General features: G+C 34.3%; 1 protein-coding gene across 1 annotated transcript in view; it reads right to left on the reverse strand.

The window, feature by feature from the left end:
- Positions 1-18935, reverse strand: part of LOC107673215 (AP-3 complex subunit beta-2-like) — a 39275-nt gene that overhangs the window by 16184 nt on the left and 4156 nt on the right. Inside the window, exons 2-13 of the mRNA XM_016466713.1 lie at positions 12025-12100; positions 10174-10248; positions 9204-9299; positions 8076-8236; positions 6381-6447; positions 6114-6296; positions 5663-5839; positions 4305-4402; positions 3872-3926; positions 3283-3354; positions 3105-3167; positions 858-1044 (exon numbers count right to left, since the gene is read on the reverse strand). Of these exons, the coding sequence (XP_016322199.1) occupies positions 858-1044; positions 3105-3167; positions 3283-3354; positions 3872-3926; positions 4305-4402; positions 5663-5839; positions 6114-6296; positions 6381-6447; positions 8076-8236; positions 9204-9299; positions 10174-10248; positions 12025-12100 (1310 nt within the window). The remainder of the gene's footprint in view (positions 1-857; positions 1045-3104; positions 3168-3282; positions 3355-3871; positions 3927-4304; positions 4403-5662; positions 5840-6113; positions 6297-6380; positions 6448-8075; positions 8237-9203; positions 9300-10173; positions 10249-12024; positions 12101-18935) is intronic.

Here is an 18935-nt window from a genome sequence, read left to right on the forward strand (position 1 = left end):
AATTAAAATTATAATTTACACTCAATACGTTATTATTGCATACTGTTTTATAATGTACTACAATACTGAAGTGCAGATCATTGAAATCCTGCTATTTTAACATAGTGTAAATAGGTATTTGCACTTAGTGTAAATAGCATATTGCTAAAAATACTGCTATTTTCACTTAGTGTAAATAGAATCCATTTCTAATACGAGATTTGAAAAGGGAGGGAAAAAAAAAAGTTTGGCAAAAGGCGGAATCGAACCCGGGTCGATCGTGTCAAATAGCCAATGACACACGCTTATTCATCTGCACCACTGGAGCTGATGATTTACAGCCACTTTTAACTAAATTTAAATAGACACCCCGTATTTTTTATTCCATAGTAAGGGCGCGATCGACCCGCGATTGATACATACAATACATTTAAACTGAGCTACTTTAATACCATCTCCGAACTTTGTACCACGACTCTGCTGTTCTTCGGCTGGTTCTTCCTGTATATGTTGATTGACAGATGTCTCGTCCAGTCAGCGGTGAGTAATCCCAAACCAATGGCGCTGTCTCAAACTATACCTACCTTTTCCGGTTTGTCTGATTTGTCGTTGTGTTTTCTGACTTGTTAATTTGTTTTCGGATTTGTCGTTGTGTTTTCTGACTTGTTATTTTGTTTTCGAATTTGTCATTGTGTTTTCTGACTTGTTATAATGTTTTCTGAATTGTTGTTGTGCTTTCTGAATTGTTATTTTGTTTTTTAGACTTGCATTTGCGTTTGTAATTTGTTATTTTGTTTTCAGAATTGTGATTTGCTCTGCACTTCTCGGCCACCGTAGTTAACTAAAACTAAAACTGAAACTAAAATGAAAACCTTTACCTTTAAATTGAGACTCCAGGACGGGGGCAGGCTTGAGTGCAAGGAAAAGCTTCTTAGCGTATTTGCTAAGAGCGCCACTCTTATCAGTGGGCACAATGAGTTGGCGGATAAATCGGGCACGATCTCTGATGTCATAGTTTTGATCGTATTTCGCCAGGTTCAGTACATACTGCGTCAACAGTTTAGTCTGAAAGACAGAAAAGAAAAGAAATACACAAAGGAATGTAATTCTCAAGAGTTTCATGCCTGACAGGCAACGTACTTGTGTGCATCTAAATAATATGATATGCAGACAGAGATTGTCTCGCTTGATTAAACAATGACTCATGTTGGGTTTCCCCAGCTTTCATCCAGACTGATACACTGATCGCAGGGTTATAATAGTTCATTCATTTTAATTGATGTACTAAAATAATTACAACTAAAATATAAAAAATAATGATAAAAATGAAAAGAAATTAGTATGCATGAAAATTAACTCAAAAATACATTTATTATACATTTCAGTTGTGTCCCCAGGTTTATTCTATATTGTCCTGTCCACCACAACAATGTCTTTAAGCTGTTTTAACGGGATTTCAGAGGTTTTCATAAAGCTTCAGCTATATTCAAACATTGTTTTGAAAAATACTGCATTAGATTACCTTAAACATCTTAAAACTAGCTTTTCAGCCATTTTAATGCGAAAACCAGCACAATTCCAAAACAGCACCGATGGGCGTGGAGATTTCTGCGGGTAATTTACTAACAACGCATAAATTAAAGAACATAGACGCAACATCTCATTTATATATCAGCCAACGCAATATACCAAGCGCAGTGCAAATTAGTTGCAAATAAAGTGATTTCAGAGGTTTTCATAAAGCTTCAGCTATATTAAAACATTGTTTTGAAAAATACTGCATTAGATTACCTTAAACATCTTAAAACTAGCTTTTCAGCCATTTTAATGCGAAAACCTCAGATTTCAGTGGGTTCTACCCGTTTATTTTCTTGCTTGCTTTCATTTATGAGTTTCGTCATGTTGCATAATGCAAGGCAGCTTGCTTACTGCTAATGTACTTTGCATCATTTATCCTAGTATGTTAAACACCAGTTAACAGCATACAAACAAGCTAATGTGATGCGTACAGTCACTTCAGCACAGGGTTATCAATAACTAAAACTATTAAAAACATTTCCGTTAACTGAAATAAAGCTAAAATAAAATATAAATATTAGATGGAAAAACTAAGCGAAACTTGCCTTGGGCAGTAATTGAAGTAAGATTAAGTTCAAGCACTAAAATTATAAACATGAGCACATAAAATCACTAAAATTAAACTGAAAACTGAAAATATAAAAATACAAGCTAATTCAAAACATTAATAAAAAAATATATATATTTTAATAATAAATAATATTAAGTAACACTGCTTTTTTGTAAAACTGGCCATAACCATGTCTGTCGCCTCACCTGTTTTATAAAAAATAAAAAATGTAATATTTTTATTAAATTTAATAAAAAAAAGAATAAAAAAATGAAGAAGCCACAGTACATTGAATAGAACTGGAGGCCAAAAGATGAAGAGTTGCTAGAAGCTTTGATAAACCTGGTATTGCGTGACTCCTAGTTGAGGGTTCCAAGTCGTCTTTTATTTCCTGAAGCAAATAAAAAATAACGGCTTGGCAAACGATATGTTCGGATAATGTGTTCTTCTGGCAATCCAAATAAATTAATATGTGTGGAAAAAATCCTCTCCCTTCTACCGCGAGCTCTCTGTTCTCTGCCGTGCCTCCTCCTAGCAACAATAATTGCAGCCATTTCAAATACCAGTAATTTGACGAGCGCAAACGTTAGTAAATCATTCCTTTTAATACTCTTCTCCTATAAATTTTGCATCTGAAAGGGAATCTCCTACAAAAGCATATTCGATAAGATCAGGTGCAAAAATAACTGTGTCCACGCCTTTTCAGCGCTAATTCGTCACTGCGCGTCTTTAGTAAATCCTGACAATACTATTTTAACACCAAAAGACGGTTTGCGCTGGCACAATCTGTTAGTAAAACTGGCCCTTAATTTGTAAAAATTTTAAATAAATTGTTTTTGGTCAAATAAATGCAACCTTGGTCAGCATAAGAGATTTCTTTCAAAAACATAAAAAAATCTTCTGAATGGTATATTGCAAAAAACGACATTAAATTATATTAAAGTTTATTCTATTCTATTCTATGAACACTGTAAGAACAGCACATGTAAAATAGTACCTGAAATTCTCTCAGGATGGTGGAGATGTTCGTCTCATTAGCCAAATTCGTCAAAACCTCCAGCTGTGTTAATAAGAGAAAATAAAATCATCAGTCCTACTTTAAAACACTCAAAACTAACTGAATCAACATTCTTTGGTGAAAACCATTAATAACACAGTTAAGCATTTTTGTTCACCTTGAGGATTTTGATCTGCGTTGGGTCCGTGGAGCGAATATAAAAACTCTTCAGATACGGCTCAAACATTCCCTAAAAGACAAAAACACACATATTAAAACATCAGAGCGTTCATATAAACAGAACACCTTCTGCATAAAAACATTTTTAATACTGACTGAATTTTTCTGTTCTATTATGCCTTTACAGAAAAGCTTTTAAAAATCAGAAATCTCTCAAGGACAAACCACTAAATGTATAAAAAGCAAAACCACAAGAAAGTTTTCAGTTTAAATATTGAATCATAAAATATTAAAAGGAGCAAAGCTGCTCAATGCACTGAACTATATGGAGCAAAACATCAAGCTCCAGCATTCTGATCAAGCGCTGTAACATGATCCTCAAAGATCAAACTGTTTAAACCTTGACCCTGTTTGTCGACCTTTCCAGTCACACTTAATGCATAAAATTTGTCAAACACAATGTCAGAAGTATGTACATAATACATAAGCATCATATTATGTCAATGTGATTGCGATCTGCAGCGTTTTTCAAGTGGAAGTCAAAGTTAATACGCATGTGCTTTTACACTTTTATGTGAATCACTCACTCGTCTCTTGATGGTCATCGTGGCCACGTTTTGAAGCACGACATACTGCACTTCACTACAGAGAAACAAAACACACAACAACATCATGAAGATGTTTATCATTCAAAACCCTTATAAGGTATTTGAGAGGGAAAGCCATATTTTCCTAAAGAGGCTAAATGGAGAGATGCATGTGAATAATGGATGCTGTTTACGGTCTGAGCATCTCTCTATCTGCAGCTAATGCCAAATTCTGTGTGAGAATTGCAGTGACATCATCTAGTGCTGTTTCGCCTGTATTGACTAATGATGTCATCAGACAATGACCAGCCTTGCATCATTAAACAGAGAGACTTCACGCTGCGTCACACTTTCGGGAACGCTTGAAGAAAAACCTCAGGAAGCATGTTTGTGAGTGCGTTTATGCTTCATTAGTAAGTGACTGATTACTCACCTGTGGCTGCGCATTAACCTGACCAAAGCCTTAGCAATGATGCCCACCTCTGCTTTAGGAGCCAAATGGAAGTACAGCTGAGCTACTGCCATCACCACCTGCAGAGACAGAGAGAGAGGACCATTATGAGATGGTTACAGCTAAATGAACACCATTTTTTTTTTTAGAGGTCAAGTGTGAACAGGTCCCATTGTCATAATGCTGGCAAATCAGCTTCAGCACTTTGTCAACGTAAATACTGATGGTATGTGTGAACAAGGGTTTACATTTTTTTTTAAACTAACCTAATAATTATAAAAACTGACACTAAACTAAAATACATCTTAATAATAAAACTAATTAAAATAGTAATAGCAAAAGCTATCAAAATAATTGGAAAAAAGGACATTAAACTAAAATATATTTTAATAAGTCAAAAAATAAATAAAATAAAAACAACCATGCATTTAATCATAATTATAACAATAATTATAAATAAATAAACAAACAAACACATAACCAAATAATGGGAAAAAAACTGACACTAAACTAAATTACATTCATAATTCCAAAACAAATTGAAATAAATAACCCATGAATTTAATGATAACAAACACTAACAGAATAACTGGAAACAAATAAACAAAAAAGGCAGTAAACTAAAATTGCAAAATTTTCAAAAATAAAATAAAAACAACCATACATTTATTAATTAAAAACAACAACAACAACAATAAAAACACTAATTGGAAAAATAATTGGAAAAACCTCCAAATATAAATTGAAAACCTGAACAAAAATACATTTTCATGACTCATGAAATCAAATCTTAACGTTTATGCATCTGGAATACACCTTTATCCAAAGCAATTTTATGTACATTTAGTTTCAGTTTTTGATGCACATTCATTTTTTGTTCATTCACATTATGTACACAAGTGGATATTAATATAAAGAATAATCGCTGTTTTAAACAGGGTTGTGCTTCATTTACAACTGAATTGACAATGCCTCTTAAATTCCAATTAAATTCTTGAATTTGAATTACATTTAAATTGAGGAGGCAAACTGAATGCAGAATTGTAATTGAAATTGAATTGAAAAAAGTCTTAGCAATACTTTAAATAATAATACTAATAATAATTCTAGATATCAGGGAATAAATTAAAAAGTAATTAGTCTAAAATTAATGACTGGATTAATGTCATTCCAAATGTCAATTCAATTCAAATTCAGTTCATTCTTACATTCATCATTTTGCCTAAATATAATTAGTGAAATATTCTATATTTAGAATATACAAAATAAATAATTCTGTTTCTAAATGCTAATTAGTTTGTAATCAAGCAAAAGCAGAATTGTGTGTGTGTGTGTCTCACAGCAGCGTTGCGGCTCTGTAGCAGGGGTTTGGTGTTCCTCAGCAGGAGTCTGTGATCAGGGTCCATCACGTACGGCTTCCTCTTCGCTAGAGCGGCCGCCTCGGCTTTCTTATCTTCATCTTCCTCATCATCAGAGGCGTAGAAGGCCTTCTCGCTGCTGTCCTCCAACAGAGATTCCTGCACATACACACACGTTAAGAGTGGAAATGTCCTATCTATGGAGCTATCAGTATATATGTTTGTTTGTTCAAGTGAGTCTATATTTGGCACATGTAAATATTGCCACTTTCTTTACTTAGCCTACGTTTCTTACTTTTATGTTATATGTTTGGTCCATGGGATTCTGTATTTGGCACATGTAAACATCGTCACATTCTTTACTTGCATAATAATAAAAAAAAAAAAGTGGAAATGTCCTCCTGGGATACACATGCATGTGTGTGATACTCACGTTGATGTTGGGGTTGAGGAACTGCGTCCTGGCGTAGCGCGTGAGCATGTTGATGATGACCACCTGACCCCACTCCTCCACGTCAATCAACAGGTTACACAGCTTACGGTAATTCTTATGGATCAGATCGATGCGGTCCGGACACACTTCCTCAAACGCCATCACCACACTGCCTGCTACCAGCTACACACACACACACACACACACACACACGTCAGGAATGATGATCATATCTCAGGACTGACCAGAAAAGATTCTGTCACTCACTGTGGTTTTATCAGCCAGCAGCTTCTCGATGACTTCAATCAACTGATCTTTCTGTTCTGGATCCAGACTGAAAGAAGAGAGAGAGAAATGGCCATCAGCCCCTGCAACCTGTGAATTTGTTTTACTTTTACTGAATATTAAAGTAGTCAAACTAAAAGCTAGAATGCTAAGAAAACTTACCATACAGCTGTCTGAAATACTTAATTGTAATTGGTCAATTGCATTTATGTGGTCAAACATTGTTACATAATGAGCACTTAGTCACTATATTTCCTAGATTTATATCAATCACATAATTCCATGCTTTTTGTACATAAATTATTTCATTCCAAATAAATATTTAATGACTATTTATTTATTTATTGTTTTGCTAGTGGGATATTTAAGGATACACAAAGTTCTTTATCATCCTCTTGAGATTGACTTGAAAAAGTGACTATACATTTTTACATTCTTAACTACATATTTAAGATTAACAAACACGTTTATAAATATATATAAAATAATAAAGTTTTTATCTAAAATTGTACAAATTTATATTTATATAAAATACAGATTTATATATTATATTACATTACACAAAATTTATTTTTATATTATTTATATAATAAACATTTTTTTAAATAATATTTTTATATATTTTATTTTTATTAAATGTTTTTAAATAATATTTATTTTTACCATATACTAGCTTTCAAAAGTTTGTAAGAATTTATTATTTGAAGAAATTAATGTGTTTATTCAGAAAAGATGCATTAAATCGATCAAAAGTGACAAAACGTGATAAACAAAACAAACATTTTCAAAAGGATCATGTGACACTGAAGACTGGAGTAATGGCTGCTGAAAATTCAGCTTTGCATCAAAGGGATAAATTATATTTTAAAATATATTTAAATACAAAACAGTTACTTTAAATTGCAATAATATTTCACACTACTACTTTTTTTAACTGTATTTTTTATCAAATAAATGCAGTCTTGTGAGCAAAAGAAACTTTAAAAAACTGTAAAAACTAAAAAAAAAGACCCCTTTTGGCAGTGTAATTAAAGGTAGGGTAGGCGATTTCGGAAAGGCTAGCAATAGCATGTTAGCTTTAAAAGCAAGATCCCCACCCTCCCTGCATAATCACTCTGCAAAGCCACACCTCCTCAAAAACACACGAACGCGCTCCGCCAGAGCTAACCAGCGATACGATGAGAGACGGCGTTGGTGGAGGATTGAATGCAACGCTGTCAGATTACCTCACGTCTCATTCACCACTGAGAAAATATTACAATACAAACGCATAATATTACAATAACAGCTCCTTTTAATCTCGATGGAACACACTGATAATCATGTCTGGGTGAACAGGGTGCACAGAGGTATCCAAATGCATATTTTGACAGGCAGGTAGGACAGCTTATCATAATGTTCGGACCGAACATTTTGATTGGACAAACCTTTTATGGTCCTATGGTTTCCACAAATGATATAAATACATATAAATACATTTAGACCACTTAACTTAGTGATTGCTGTCGGGATGTGAAGAGACTTTCAACCAGCATAACAAAAAATGTTTTTGAACCAAATCACCTACCCTGCCATTAAATTAAAAACATGGTAATAAACGGCAGTATTATCTAAATGAACAATTAATTACTCCCAATGGCGGATTTGTGCTCAGACCAGACACTTGCTTTACTGTACCTGTGTAGTTTGGGTATGGCATGAGCTGCGGTCTTGCGGACGTATGGAGACATGTCAGATGCCGCCTCTTTGATGGCTAACATCATGATGGGCACGATGATGGTCACTCTGATGCTGGACAGCACACGCAGGGCGCTCGCACGGATCAGCTGGTTGGGGTCCTGAATCAGGGGTTACAATGATTCAGAGAATTATTTATTTAGAAACCGATGCTTCAATAATGTGACTTCACACAGCAGAATTAAAGGGTGTGAGAGGTATTTCCTTTATGTGAACACTAGAGGGCATTTATGACACTTATGACACATATGACACTTTTGCACCATTTTGAGCATTTACTGAGCATTTAGCTGCATCACTATTAGCATATTCTCCATACTATGTACTATGTGCTGTAGGTTTGTATTTGAGAGTGCCTCTCCAATCAAAGTACACAGGGAACATGAATGGAATACCATTTCCAGATTCTAGCAATATGCATTTCATTTATGGTTTAGTGTTTCCCAAATCCTCTTGCAATGTGGAAGAGGTTTGTAACAGTTCTCCATTGAGCTCCAATCGAACAAAACGATTAGAAAACCACAGAAGCTTTAAATATATGAACCTAAAAGTAATCATGAATTGTAAGGTGAGGGGGAAAAGCAAACTGTATGCAAGGTCTGTGGTATCAAAATACAACTTTATGATGTAATAATCTTACTACATACTCAAAAGTACAGTAGCACTTTACATCACCAGCAAAGTACAAAGTGCAGTTTTATTGTTAATTAAAACTAAACCTATTTAAACATTTTTCTTATTTTAAATAAAGCCGAAATAAAACGATAAATTTCAACAATTTGTAACATTAAATGTTTGTTAAAATTTGTAACATTAAATGTTTTATATCTATACATATTATGAATATATATATATATATATATATATATATTGTGTGTTTGATTGGTCCAGACGCTACAACGTACTCAAAAGTACATTATGCACTTTTAATACAAAGTATGCAAACAGGAGTGCAGCCTTTTCTTAAGTTTTGGATGTTGTAAAAGAGATCAGAGAGGATGAAGAGATTTTTTAGGATGAAGCAGCATGTTTAGACCCTGAATAATGTGTTTGTGTGTGTTTTAGGACCTTCAGTCCTCTCTGGAAGGTGGAAATGGACAACAGAGCGAGATCCTGCTGTTCTTCAGCGTAGCGGACAAGATACACATACACCAGCTTCTTCACCTGAGAGAGAAAACACACGTCACTGTAAACTCACAAACCACACACACTAACAGAGGGGTGAATAGAGCTCTGATCGGCTGTTTAATGCATTTTTGTGACTCAGCACTTGAGCGTACGGTGACTCATGAGCAGAACCTCATTGCCATTGCATATTAAAGGGGTCATATGATGCGATTTCAATTTTTCCTTTCTCTTTGGAGTGTTACAAGCTCTTGGTGCATAAAGAAGATCTGTAAAGTTGCAAAGACTAAAGTCTCAAATCCAAAGAGACATTATTTATAAAAGTTAAGAGTCAACCACGCCTACCTAAAACGGCTCGTTCTAACACACCCCCACATGTCTACGTCACGATGTGGGAAGATTTGCTTAACCCCGCCCAAATGTTCACGCAAAGAAAGAAGGCGTAACTTTTATTCTCGCTGTAGTATTGGTCTTGCCGCAATGTCGTGAAGATGCTGTGTGTTTCGTTGTGAAAGCGAAACTACTTTGTTTGGTCTTCCAAAAGAAGACAAGACTAGAAATCAGTGGTTAAGTTGTAATTACAACACTGTTCCAGAACAGTTCAACCCAAATATTCAGATGTGTGCCTCACTTTTCAGACCGATGAGCTTTGTAAAAATCGACGCGTTTCAGAAAGGCGGGGCATAGAGGAGAAACAATAATGTACAGTATGTGGAAAATAATGTGTTTTTTGAACCTTAAACCGCATAAACACACATTTCATTACACCAAATACACAAAATAATGTTCTTTTTAGCAACATCATATGACTCCTTTAACATAAGATTCAAGTTTAATAACAGCCAGAAAAGCTGACATCCTGTAAGCTCTGAGCCGCTTCCTGTCTCCTGCTGCTCCTCGGCGTATCACTCACCTCGATGTTCTTACAGGCCACGTTCTTCACCACGGCAGGGAAGAGATCTGAGGTGTTCTTCCCCCGGGCGATCATCTGAGGGAAAACACACACAAACAGGGTAACAGTTAGATACTGATGTACAGTACATGGTTTAATTGAAAAAAAACTTAGGACACTTAAAGAGACAGTTCACCCAAAAATTAAAATTCTGTCTATATAACAAATACATTTTCTTTCTTTCTTTTTTTTTTTTGGTTGAATCATGATTGTTATGAACTTTTTATATACATTTTTAAAAATATATATATTTTTTAATTAGTCAATTTTTTACACTTATTTTTTCTTAAAGCAAAACAGCAAAAAAAGTTTGTTTAGATGATAAAGAGGTTCAAAACTAAGACATTCAGAGAAGTATTCAGACATTTTAAGCTAGTCAAATGTTGATTTGATTTTCTTTCTTTTTTAAAATAAATAATACTTTTGTTAATCAAAGATGCATTAAATTAATAAAAAATGACAGTAAAGCCATTTATAATGTTACAAAAGATTTCTATTTCAAATAAATGCTGTTCTTTTGAACTTTCTATTCATAAATGAATCCTGGAAAAATGCATTATGTTTTCCACAAAAAATATAAATCTGCAGCATTGATATGCATGAAATTAGAATATATATATATGTTATTATGTAATATATTATTATATTTATTATATAAAATTAAGTGTTGGGGACCTACTTTAACAGTAACTAGAATGACAAGCTACTTGGTTGAATGGTTAAAGTTACCTATCTGAAAAGGTTGCTAACTACACTGAACACAATTTAGTTTAAGTGTAAATACTGAATCCAAACATTTTACTATCACATAGTCTAACCTACATAATATGCAACCAGTTCAGTGTTATCTAGCACAGAAACAATAAGGATAGCATTCAATTTCATTTTAAAAAAGAGGACATATTAAGACATATTTAATTATTGCATCAGTTTGCAATAACATTACAACCACCAAAATAAATTTGTTGCACTATATTATCACTAGAAATATTTGCTTGCTACTAGAAGAGAACATATTTTTTATTACATGCACTGATGAGCCATTCACAGGAGATGACAAACAACAAATAGGGTGATTTTTGGCTCGGTCCTGAAGGAGTCGTGTACCTGCTGCCGGTGACACCTGTGCTCTGTGAATGGAAACAGTATCAGGTGGCTGTTTGTGGCTTCTGAGCTCCGAGTGATAAATATTTCAGTCCTGATCTGATCCTTCACAATACAGAGACACTAAAACCGCTCATGAATATTAAATGCATTTCGCATATCTGTCCCATTTCCAAAGCGTTTTAGAATCAGACCTGATGCAACAGTTACAAACCGGTGAGAGCCAAGACTTCACAAAACACACAGTGACAGCGGCATTTACTGCCCTCAATTACAGCCTTCTGTCTATTTACACAGTCGCATAATTACCAACATGAATCCAAATATCTCTTCCTGAAATGCTAGACAATCAGGTATCTGACTTATATTTTCGAGTATATATCTGGTTCTGTTCATCTATACAGCTATAAAACTGAACATGCCGGGACTTTATTACCAATGATCCATGAAAACTGAGCTCATATTTCACAGCCCAGCTGTGCATCACACAATGAGACAATGCAAATAGAGAAAATGGGATGAACTTAATTCAAGGGGAAAACAAGTTTGTCTTACCTCATTGGCAGACATTTTCTTGTTTTAAGCAAAAACTCACTTCATTTTGGTTATTGACTTAATATCTTATGTCATTATGCATCACAAATATATGCATGCTGATTTAAGACTGGAAAACAAGACAAACATACTGAATGTGCATGGTTTACTCACCGCTACGATGCGCTTCATGGCCTCCAGCTTCAAGGAGTCTTTATTACTGTCCAGCATCTCCTTCAGGTCATCGTGTCTGAAGATGTAAAACATAAAAGACAGAATTTTATCAACTGTTCTTGTTCTCTCTCCTTTAAATATCTCAGAAAGGTGTCCATTATAAGATGTATCATCCAGACTCATCTCAGTTCTTTAAGAGCCCTGAGGACATTCACGAGTTCAGAAGAACCAACCAGAGCAAATTAAATCAAGCCTTCCTTCAAAGGATTCACACAAATTTGACACACAGAGAATCAAAACAGACAAACACACCCAGAAATACCATCAACAGCATGATTTGGTTTTCATAAGCAGCAGATACTAGCCCAATGGAAGCCACAAACTTCTTTTCTTTTTCATTTGGATGACAATTGTTTCTCCAAGAAATCAATGGCAGTAAATTGTTGTTTCCTGAGAAGAAAACTCTCAAATGCATATCTTTTACAACAAAGTCTTAAACTGTGATACTAGAAGATACGGCAAAGTCAGAGTTCTCAGTATGAAGATCATCAAATTTTTCCAAAATCAAATTACTTGAGCCATACCATCCACATTCATTCATCTCTATAGATGCCAAAAACTGCTGTTTATGATGAATTATAGAAGAAAGATCTGGGAAAAGTTGATACTCGTACATAAACGAGATCTACATTAAGTCTCCTCTGAAAGAGCAAACTTCTAAGCATTTGTTTTCACTGGAAAAATCCCTTTCAAGCAAGTCAGTTCACTTGAATTTCCCTTAAAGTTGTAACAAGTTTGGCATTTAAAAATGGTTTAATTTTATTTCAATCCTTAAAGCAGTTGAATGTATTAAAATCAAATTTTGTATTAATCAATTTTATTTGCAATGTTAAGTTTATAATAAACGAAATAAATTAAAAATTATATGTTTTAATTATATTTATAAATTATAAATTAAATGTTATAAATTGCTATGTTTGCCTACAACAGTTCCTGTAATAAAAAATGGTCTTGTGCACATTTCAAAATAAAAGCTCCCCATATCTCAGTAGAGTATCATAGTACAGTATCATAAATTTAGCTTAATTTAGGTATAAAAAAAAAGTTTTTTTTAGCTGTACAAGTCATAAAATAGAGAGAATGAGAATATCCTTTTGCTTTAGTTTATAAGTACTGCCTGCAAGCATTAGCAATTAGCAAATTCTGGTGTGACGATGTGTCTTTGGTTGTTCCAAAGCTAATAGCTTATTTTCCTTTCCCATCTAATGGTTGCAAAGAAAGTAGCGTAGATTTATTCACTTTAAAAGTGTCTTTTTATCCATAGCATAAGCAATCAAGTCTGATTTTGCCATCCTTTGACTTAAACATAAGCTTTTAGCTATTTTAAAAAAGGAATCAGGCCTTCAAAATGCATAAAATATGTCTCGGTTTCACACAATATGTCAACACATTAAGGAAAACTGGCTTTTCAAAGGGTCTTTAAAGATTGAAGATGGATTTAAGTATTTGTTGATCTAAACTGACTTCATGTTCTCTAGTTGATGTCTGTGACTCCAAACGAACCCAGAGGCACGATAATTAATAAAGCCAATGATCCTCCAGACGTCTGGGACAACCTATTAATATTAGCTCAGATGAGAAAAGATATAAATATTAAGCACTTTCTGCATGTATCTAAATGTAAGAGATCCTCAATTTGAACCACAATGAGTCAAGAGGCGTTTATCTGAGGATCTGCAAATCAGTCACATGACAAGCCAAACTCTTTCTGATTGGCTGTGACACTAAGACCTACATCTGATCCTGGATCAGTCAGCTCGTCAATCTGATACAGATGAGACCGTCTGACATCCTGCCTGCAAGAAAGCCCATAACCCTTCTGTCCATAGATACACATTACTATAGCAACCACATCCTAATGTTAGCAATCTCCTTTTAGAAAGAAGTTGTGAAGGAGAGATGTTGAGTCTCTCGTTTTATCTCTCTCTCATCATTAATCACACTGTCTGGGTTTAAATCAACAAACTGACATCTGTTCACACATACAGACACATTCACACACAAACTAACTAACTGAATGAACACATCTAATAATCAAATATCAAAATTGCCTCAACTATGCTCAGATTCAAAGAGAACTTAATGTGTTTTTTAAATAATAATTCAGTTTAAGTTGAATAATTAAGTTCTTTGATGATGATGATAATTCATGATGATTCATACACAACAGAAAATAGTAACTGAGTTCACAGAATCTAAAACCAGATCTAAATATGCCTCATTTGTGTGTTAAACCTTCTCACTCCTGGATGTAAATGACCCACAACATCAAAATTAAGGTTTTGTTGCTTTAAGAGCTTGGGGTAAGCAAGATTTTATTATTATTATTATTTTAAAGAAAATGTATATTTTTATTGAGCAACAATGCATGAAATTTATCCAAAGTGGCAGTAAAAACATTTATAATGTTACAATACATTTATATTTCATATATAAATGCTGTTCTTTTGAACTTTCTATTCATCAAATTTAAAACAAAAAAAAAATCCTAAAAATATATGTATGACAGTTTTCAGAAAAATATTAAGCAGCACCACTGTTTTCAACATTGATAATAATAAGAAAAGTGTTTCTTGAGCAGCAAATCAGCATATTACAATGATTTCTGAAGGATCATGTGACACTGAAGACTGGAGCAATGATGCTGAAAATTCAGCTTTGGATCACAGAAATGAATTATGTTTTAAAATATATTCAAATAGAACACAGTTATTTTAAATTGTAATAATTTTTCACAATTTTACTGTATTTTTGATTAAATAAACACATTTATTTAAACGCAGAATGTTAGTGTAAAAAGGTGCTGTAATATTTACATCCAATCAATACAATAAGTATTGATACAATAAGCCAATCACTGAATATATTCAAATTTATGCAGAATGGTTATGGGCAAATGTAGTACTATAATATGCAAAATAACTCCTGAATTCCTAAACATTATGTATAATATCTACAGTGATGCAACACTGGATTTCCACTGATGTCATCACAGATCAGAACCCAGATCAATGAAAACATGTCAAGCATTATGACAGGCCTAATCATGTCCCAGCGGGTTCAGAACGAGCCAATCAGAGCGAGTGTGTTCCCTCAAAGCTGTGGCATGAAAATATTAGGAGCTGGCCGAGATAACACAATTCGCTAATTAAAAACATTCCCTCGGTGGCTGTCACGCCACCGTCGCTGGAATTAAACGACTATGATATCTCGCAACACACCCAGGTCCCGCTCTCTGGTTTCCACAGCAACAAAGAGAGCAATAAACTCCAGTGAATAGATTTGCTGCCAGAGTCTCCCACCCAGCACAACTATCAATCGCTCTTGAAAAAAGACTCCCTCGGAGGCTTTCATTAGCTGGAAGGGTCCGCGGAGTTTCACGCCATATAAACACTGTCAAATATTAGTGTGTGTGAGAAGGTGTGGGCGGTGTTTCCTTTCATGCATCAGTGTGTGTGTCCTGTCGTGATGGCTGTGCTAGTCAGCTCCAGTCACCTCACACACACAAATGCACGCGCACACACCTGGTGGGTCGTGATCAGAGCGACGTAAGAGGATGAACACGAGCTCGGTGATTCAGCAAACGTGCTACAGTCAAATACATCACCTCCACATTACAGCAGATTATCTTATGTCATATTCCAGAGAACTGAATGAACTGTAAGTTGTTTTGGATAATAAATGTAGTGGATAAATAGTGTCATACATCAGAGATGAGCTACGGGAAGTCTGTCTCTGTATCACAGTATGAACTGCTGCATGCAGAGGGAATACAAACCTGTAATCACTTTCCCTCCTGACCTGCAGTGGCTGAGCACCAATGCTTTGATTTACATACGGGAGCTTTTAGCAAATTAATTAGTCCGACGATAAATCAGATGCTGGGTATGTTTACAACAATGGGGGGTAGCTATATTTACACTAATGGAAAACTCTTACGCGCAGTCTAAGCTGTTACATAAATATGCATTTATAAAGAAACCAATTTTCTTTAAAAAAAAAATGTGCAAGCTTGAAGCTAAATAATGTCATTTGGTCTTGAAAGAATTTGATTGTAAAAGTGTAAAATTAAATAGTTCATTTAGCTGATAAATGTTTTTTTTTTTTTATTAAAGGTGCTGTATGTAAGTTTTTGACTCTACTAAAGCATAAAAATGCCATAATATGTTTGCAGATATTTAAGAAACATGCTAAGTTAACATACTTGTTTATCTGAAAAACAATGCTACAGTCAGTTATTCTCCTTTGAAAATGAAATGTGCGTTCTGGGCCGGAAAGTCGGTCTCTGTTTTGGTTTGTGAAACCCGCCCACTGCCAGTTTACCCAATTGTATTTCGGCACCCCGGGTTGCCAGTTGGCAGAAAACACAGCGTATTTCATTTCATTCATCGTCAAGTGCGCTGGTTCCTGTTGGTGTCGTCAATCTGGCAACCTTCGTGTGCGTCAAGTCTGAGGAGGAGGGGCCGGGTGAAAAAAACCCTCTCCAATATTTTGAATTTGGACTGCAATACCTAGTTCAACCACTCGGTGGCAATCCTACATACAGCACCTTTAAAATTATTTTAAAAATAATCTTATTGCTCGTTTTATATGTAAAATCCATACACATATATAATGTAATATATATATAATTTACATATAAAATATATATTGCTTTACAATCAGGCTTGCATTATATATATATATATATATATATATATTAGGGCTGCACGATTAATCAAATAGAATTAATATTAATATATATTTTATATATATACTGTATACATATATATATATATATAATATATATACAGAATCGTAGAGAAAAACATAAATACGTAAAATAATTTAAGTTTGAAAATAGACATTTTAGACAAAATAGACATTTAAATCAACATTTTATTTAGTTGTTTATAAAGCTGATAATAAAATTATTACTGTTGATGTTTATAGTTGTAAAACATCTAGCTTAATGTGCAGACATTTGAAGGAAACTCTACCATCCTCTAGAGCACTTGTTACAGTCACAGTTAAAACACAATAACATGTTCGACAGCACAAAGCACTAGCAATGCTTTGTTCCAGCATTCACAACTGCCTTTGCATGAGAGGAGCATTTAACTAATGTAAAAGTAAAGCCATTTTATAGCATATTGTAATGACCATATGTAATGAAATATAAGCTCCCTGCAGAGAATCTGATTTGCAATATATCTCCTATCGTCTTCTTCTTCATGCATGAGACACTTTGTGCTCCATATTATTAAAGTTATTCATAATTCAAGGCTCCACAGGGTTTCTCACTCTCTTGCAGCCTGTTGAGGAGCATAGCTATCCTCTCTGGACACAAACTCTGAGACAATGATACTCCTCGAGTCTCTGCCAACAGTTCTGGACAATGTGTAGAGGAAGATCTGCATGACTCAGGTGTCACTGTATGAGCAGGTGCACAGGTGACTATTACAACAACCAGAGCTGACAATTAACAAACCCTCTGTTCAAAAAGTTCAACAACAAGAAGAGAAGATCCAGTAGGAAAGAAAAAGCACTAATAAGAGAGATTCTCCAAGACAGCAATGTGTCTTAAATAGTTTCAGAAGAGACCAGATAATAAGAGTTATACCAATTATATATATATGTGACTCTGGAGCACAAAACCAGTCATAAGCATCACGGGTATATTTGTAACAATAGCCAACAATACATTTTATGGGTCAAAATGATCGATTTTTCTTTTATGCCAAAAATCATTAGGATATTAAGTAAAGATCATGTTCCATGAAGATATTTTGTAAATTTCCTACCATAAATACATCAAAACTTAATTTTTGATTAGTAATATGAATTGCTAAGGACTTCATTTGGACAACTTTAAAGGCGATTTTCTCAATATTTTGATTTTTTTGCACCCTCAGATTCCAGATTTTCAAATAGTTGTATCTCGACCAAATATTGTCCTATCCTAACAAACCATACATCAATGGAAAGCTTATTTATTCAGCTTTCAGTTGTTGTATACATCTCAATTTAAAATAATTGACCCTTATGACTGGTTTTGTGGTCCAGGGTCACACACACACACACACATTAATTTGTAATATATAATTGTTAGAAAAAAAATCTATTTTATTTGTAAATTATATATATTACATTATATATGTGTATGGTTTTTACATATAAAACGAGCAAGTTAAACGAGCAATTTAATTATTGTAATTTTAAAAAATTGTAATTTATCAGCTAAATTAACTAGGCCTATTTAATTTTACACTAGTTTTATTTTATTAACTATTTAATTTTACACAATCAAATTCCAAGACCAAATGACATAAAACACACACACACGCAATATTTACTATACAATTTTTACTTATTTTACTTATTATATATATAACATATATATATATATGTGTATAGTATACATTACTGTAGGGTATCAGAGGGAATTTAACATTCGATCAGATTCATGTTAAAACAACCCAAAGAGCCAAATTACACAAAGAGGCCCAGGACAACAAGACAATGTCATAAATCTGTCCACGATACCTTAGCGCCAGCTTGCAACATTAAAACAAAAGAACACTTATTGATAATCCCAACTCAGGAAGGAGATTGTCAATTTTGGGGCAAGAAACCCAAGATTAATGATTGAAGAGACAACATCATCACCATCACATAAGGGAAACCATTAGTAGAGACTTCGTTGGGTGGTTTCCCCCACCCAGGACAAAGACCAGGCTCCTTCTAGACCTTTTGTTCCTCACAAAGCATATCCTCACGTTCACAGAATGACAGAGATACTGTCTTTTACATGTTGTGACGAGTGGGGGCGGGGCCGAGAGCCGTGGGAACGGAGCGAGGCCGGTGGAGTA

This window comes from Sinocyclocheilus anshuiensis, unplaced genomic scaffold (genome assembly GCF_001515605.1).
Source record: "Sinocyclocheilus anshuiensis isolate Anshui unplaced genomic scaffold, SAMN03320099.WGS_v1.1 scaffold68, whole genome shotgun sequence".
Taxonomy (NCBI): domain Eukaryota; kingdom Metazoa; phylum Chordata; class Actinopteri; order Cypriniformes; family Cyprinidae; genus Sinocyclocheilus; species Sinocyclocheilus anshuiensis.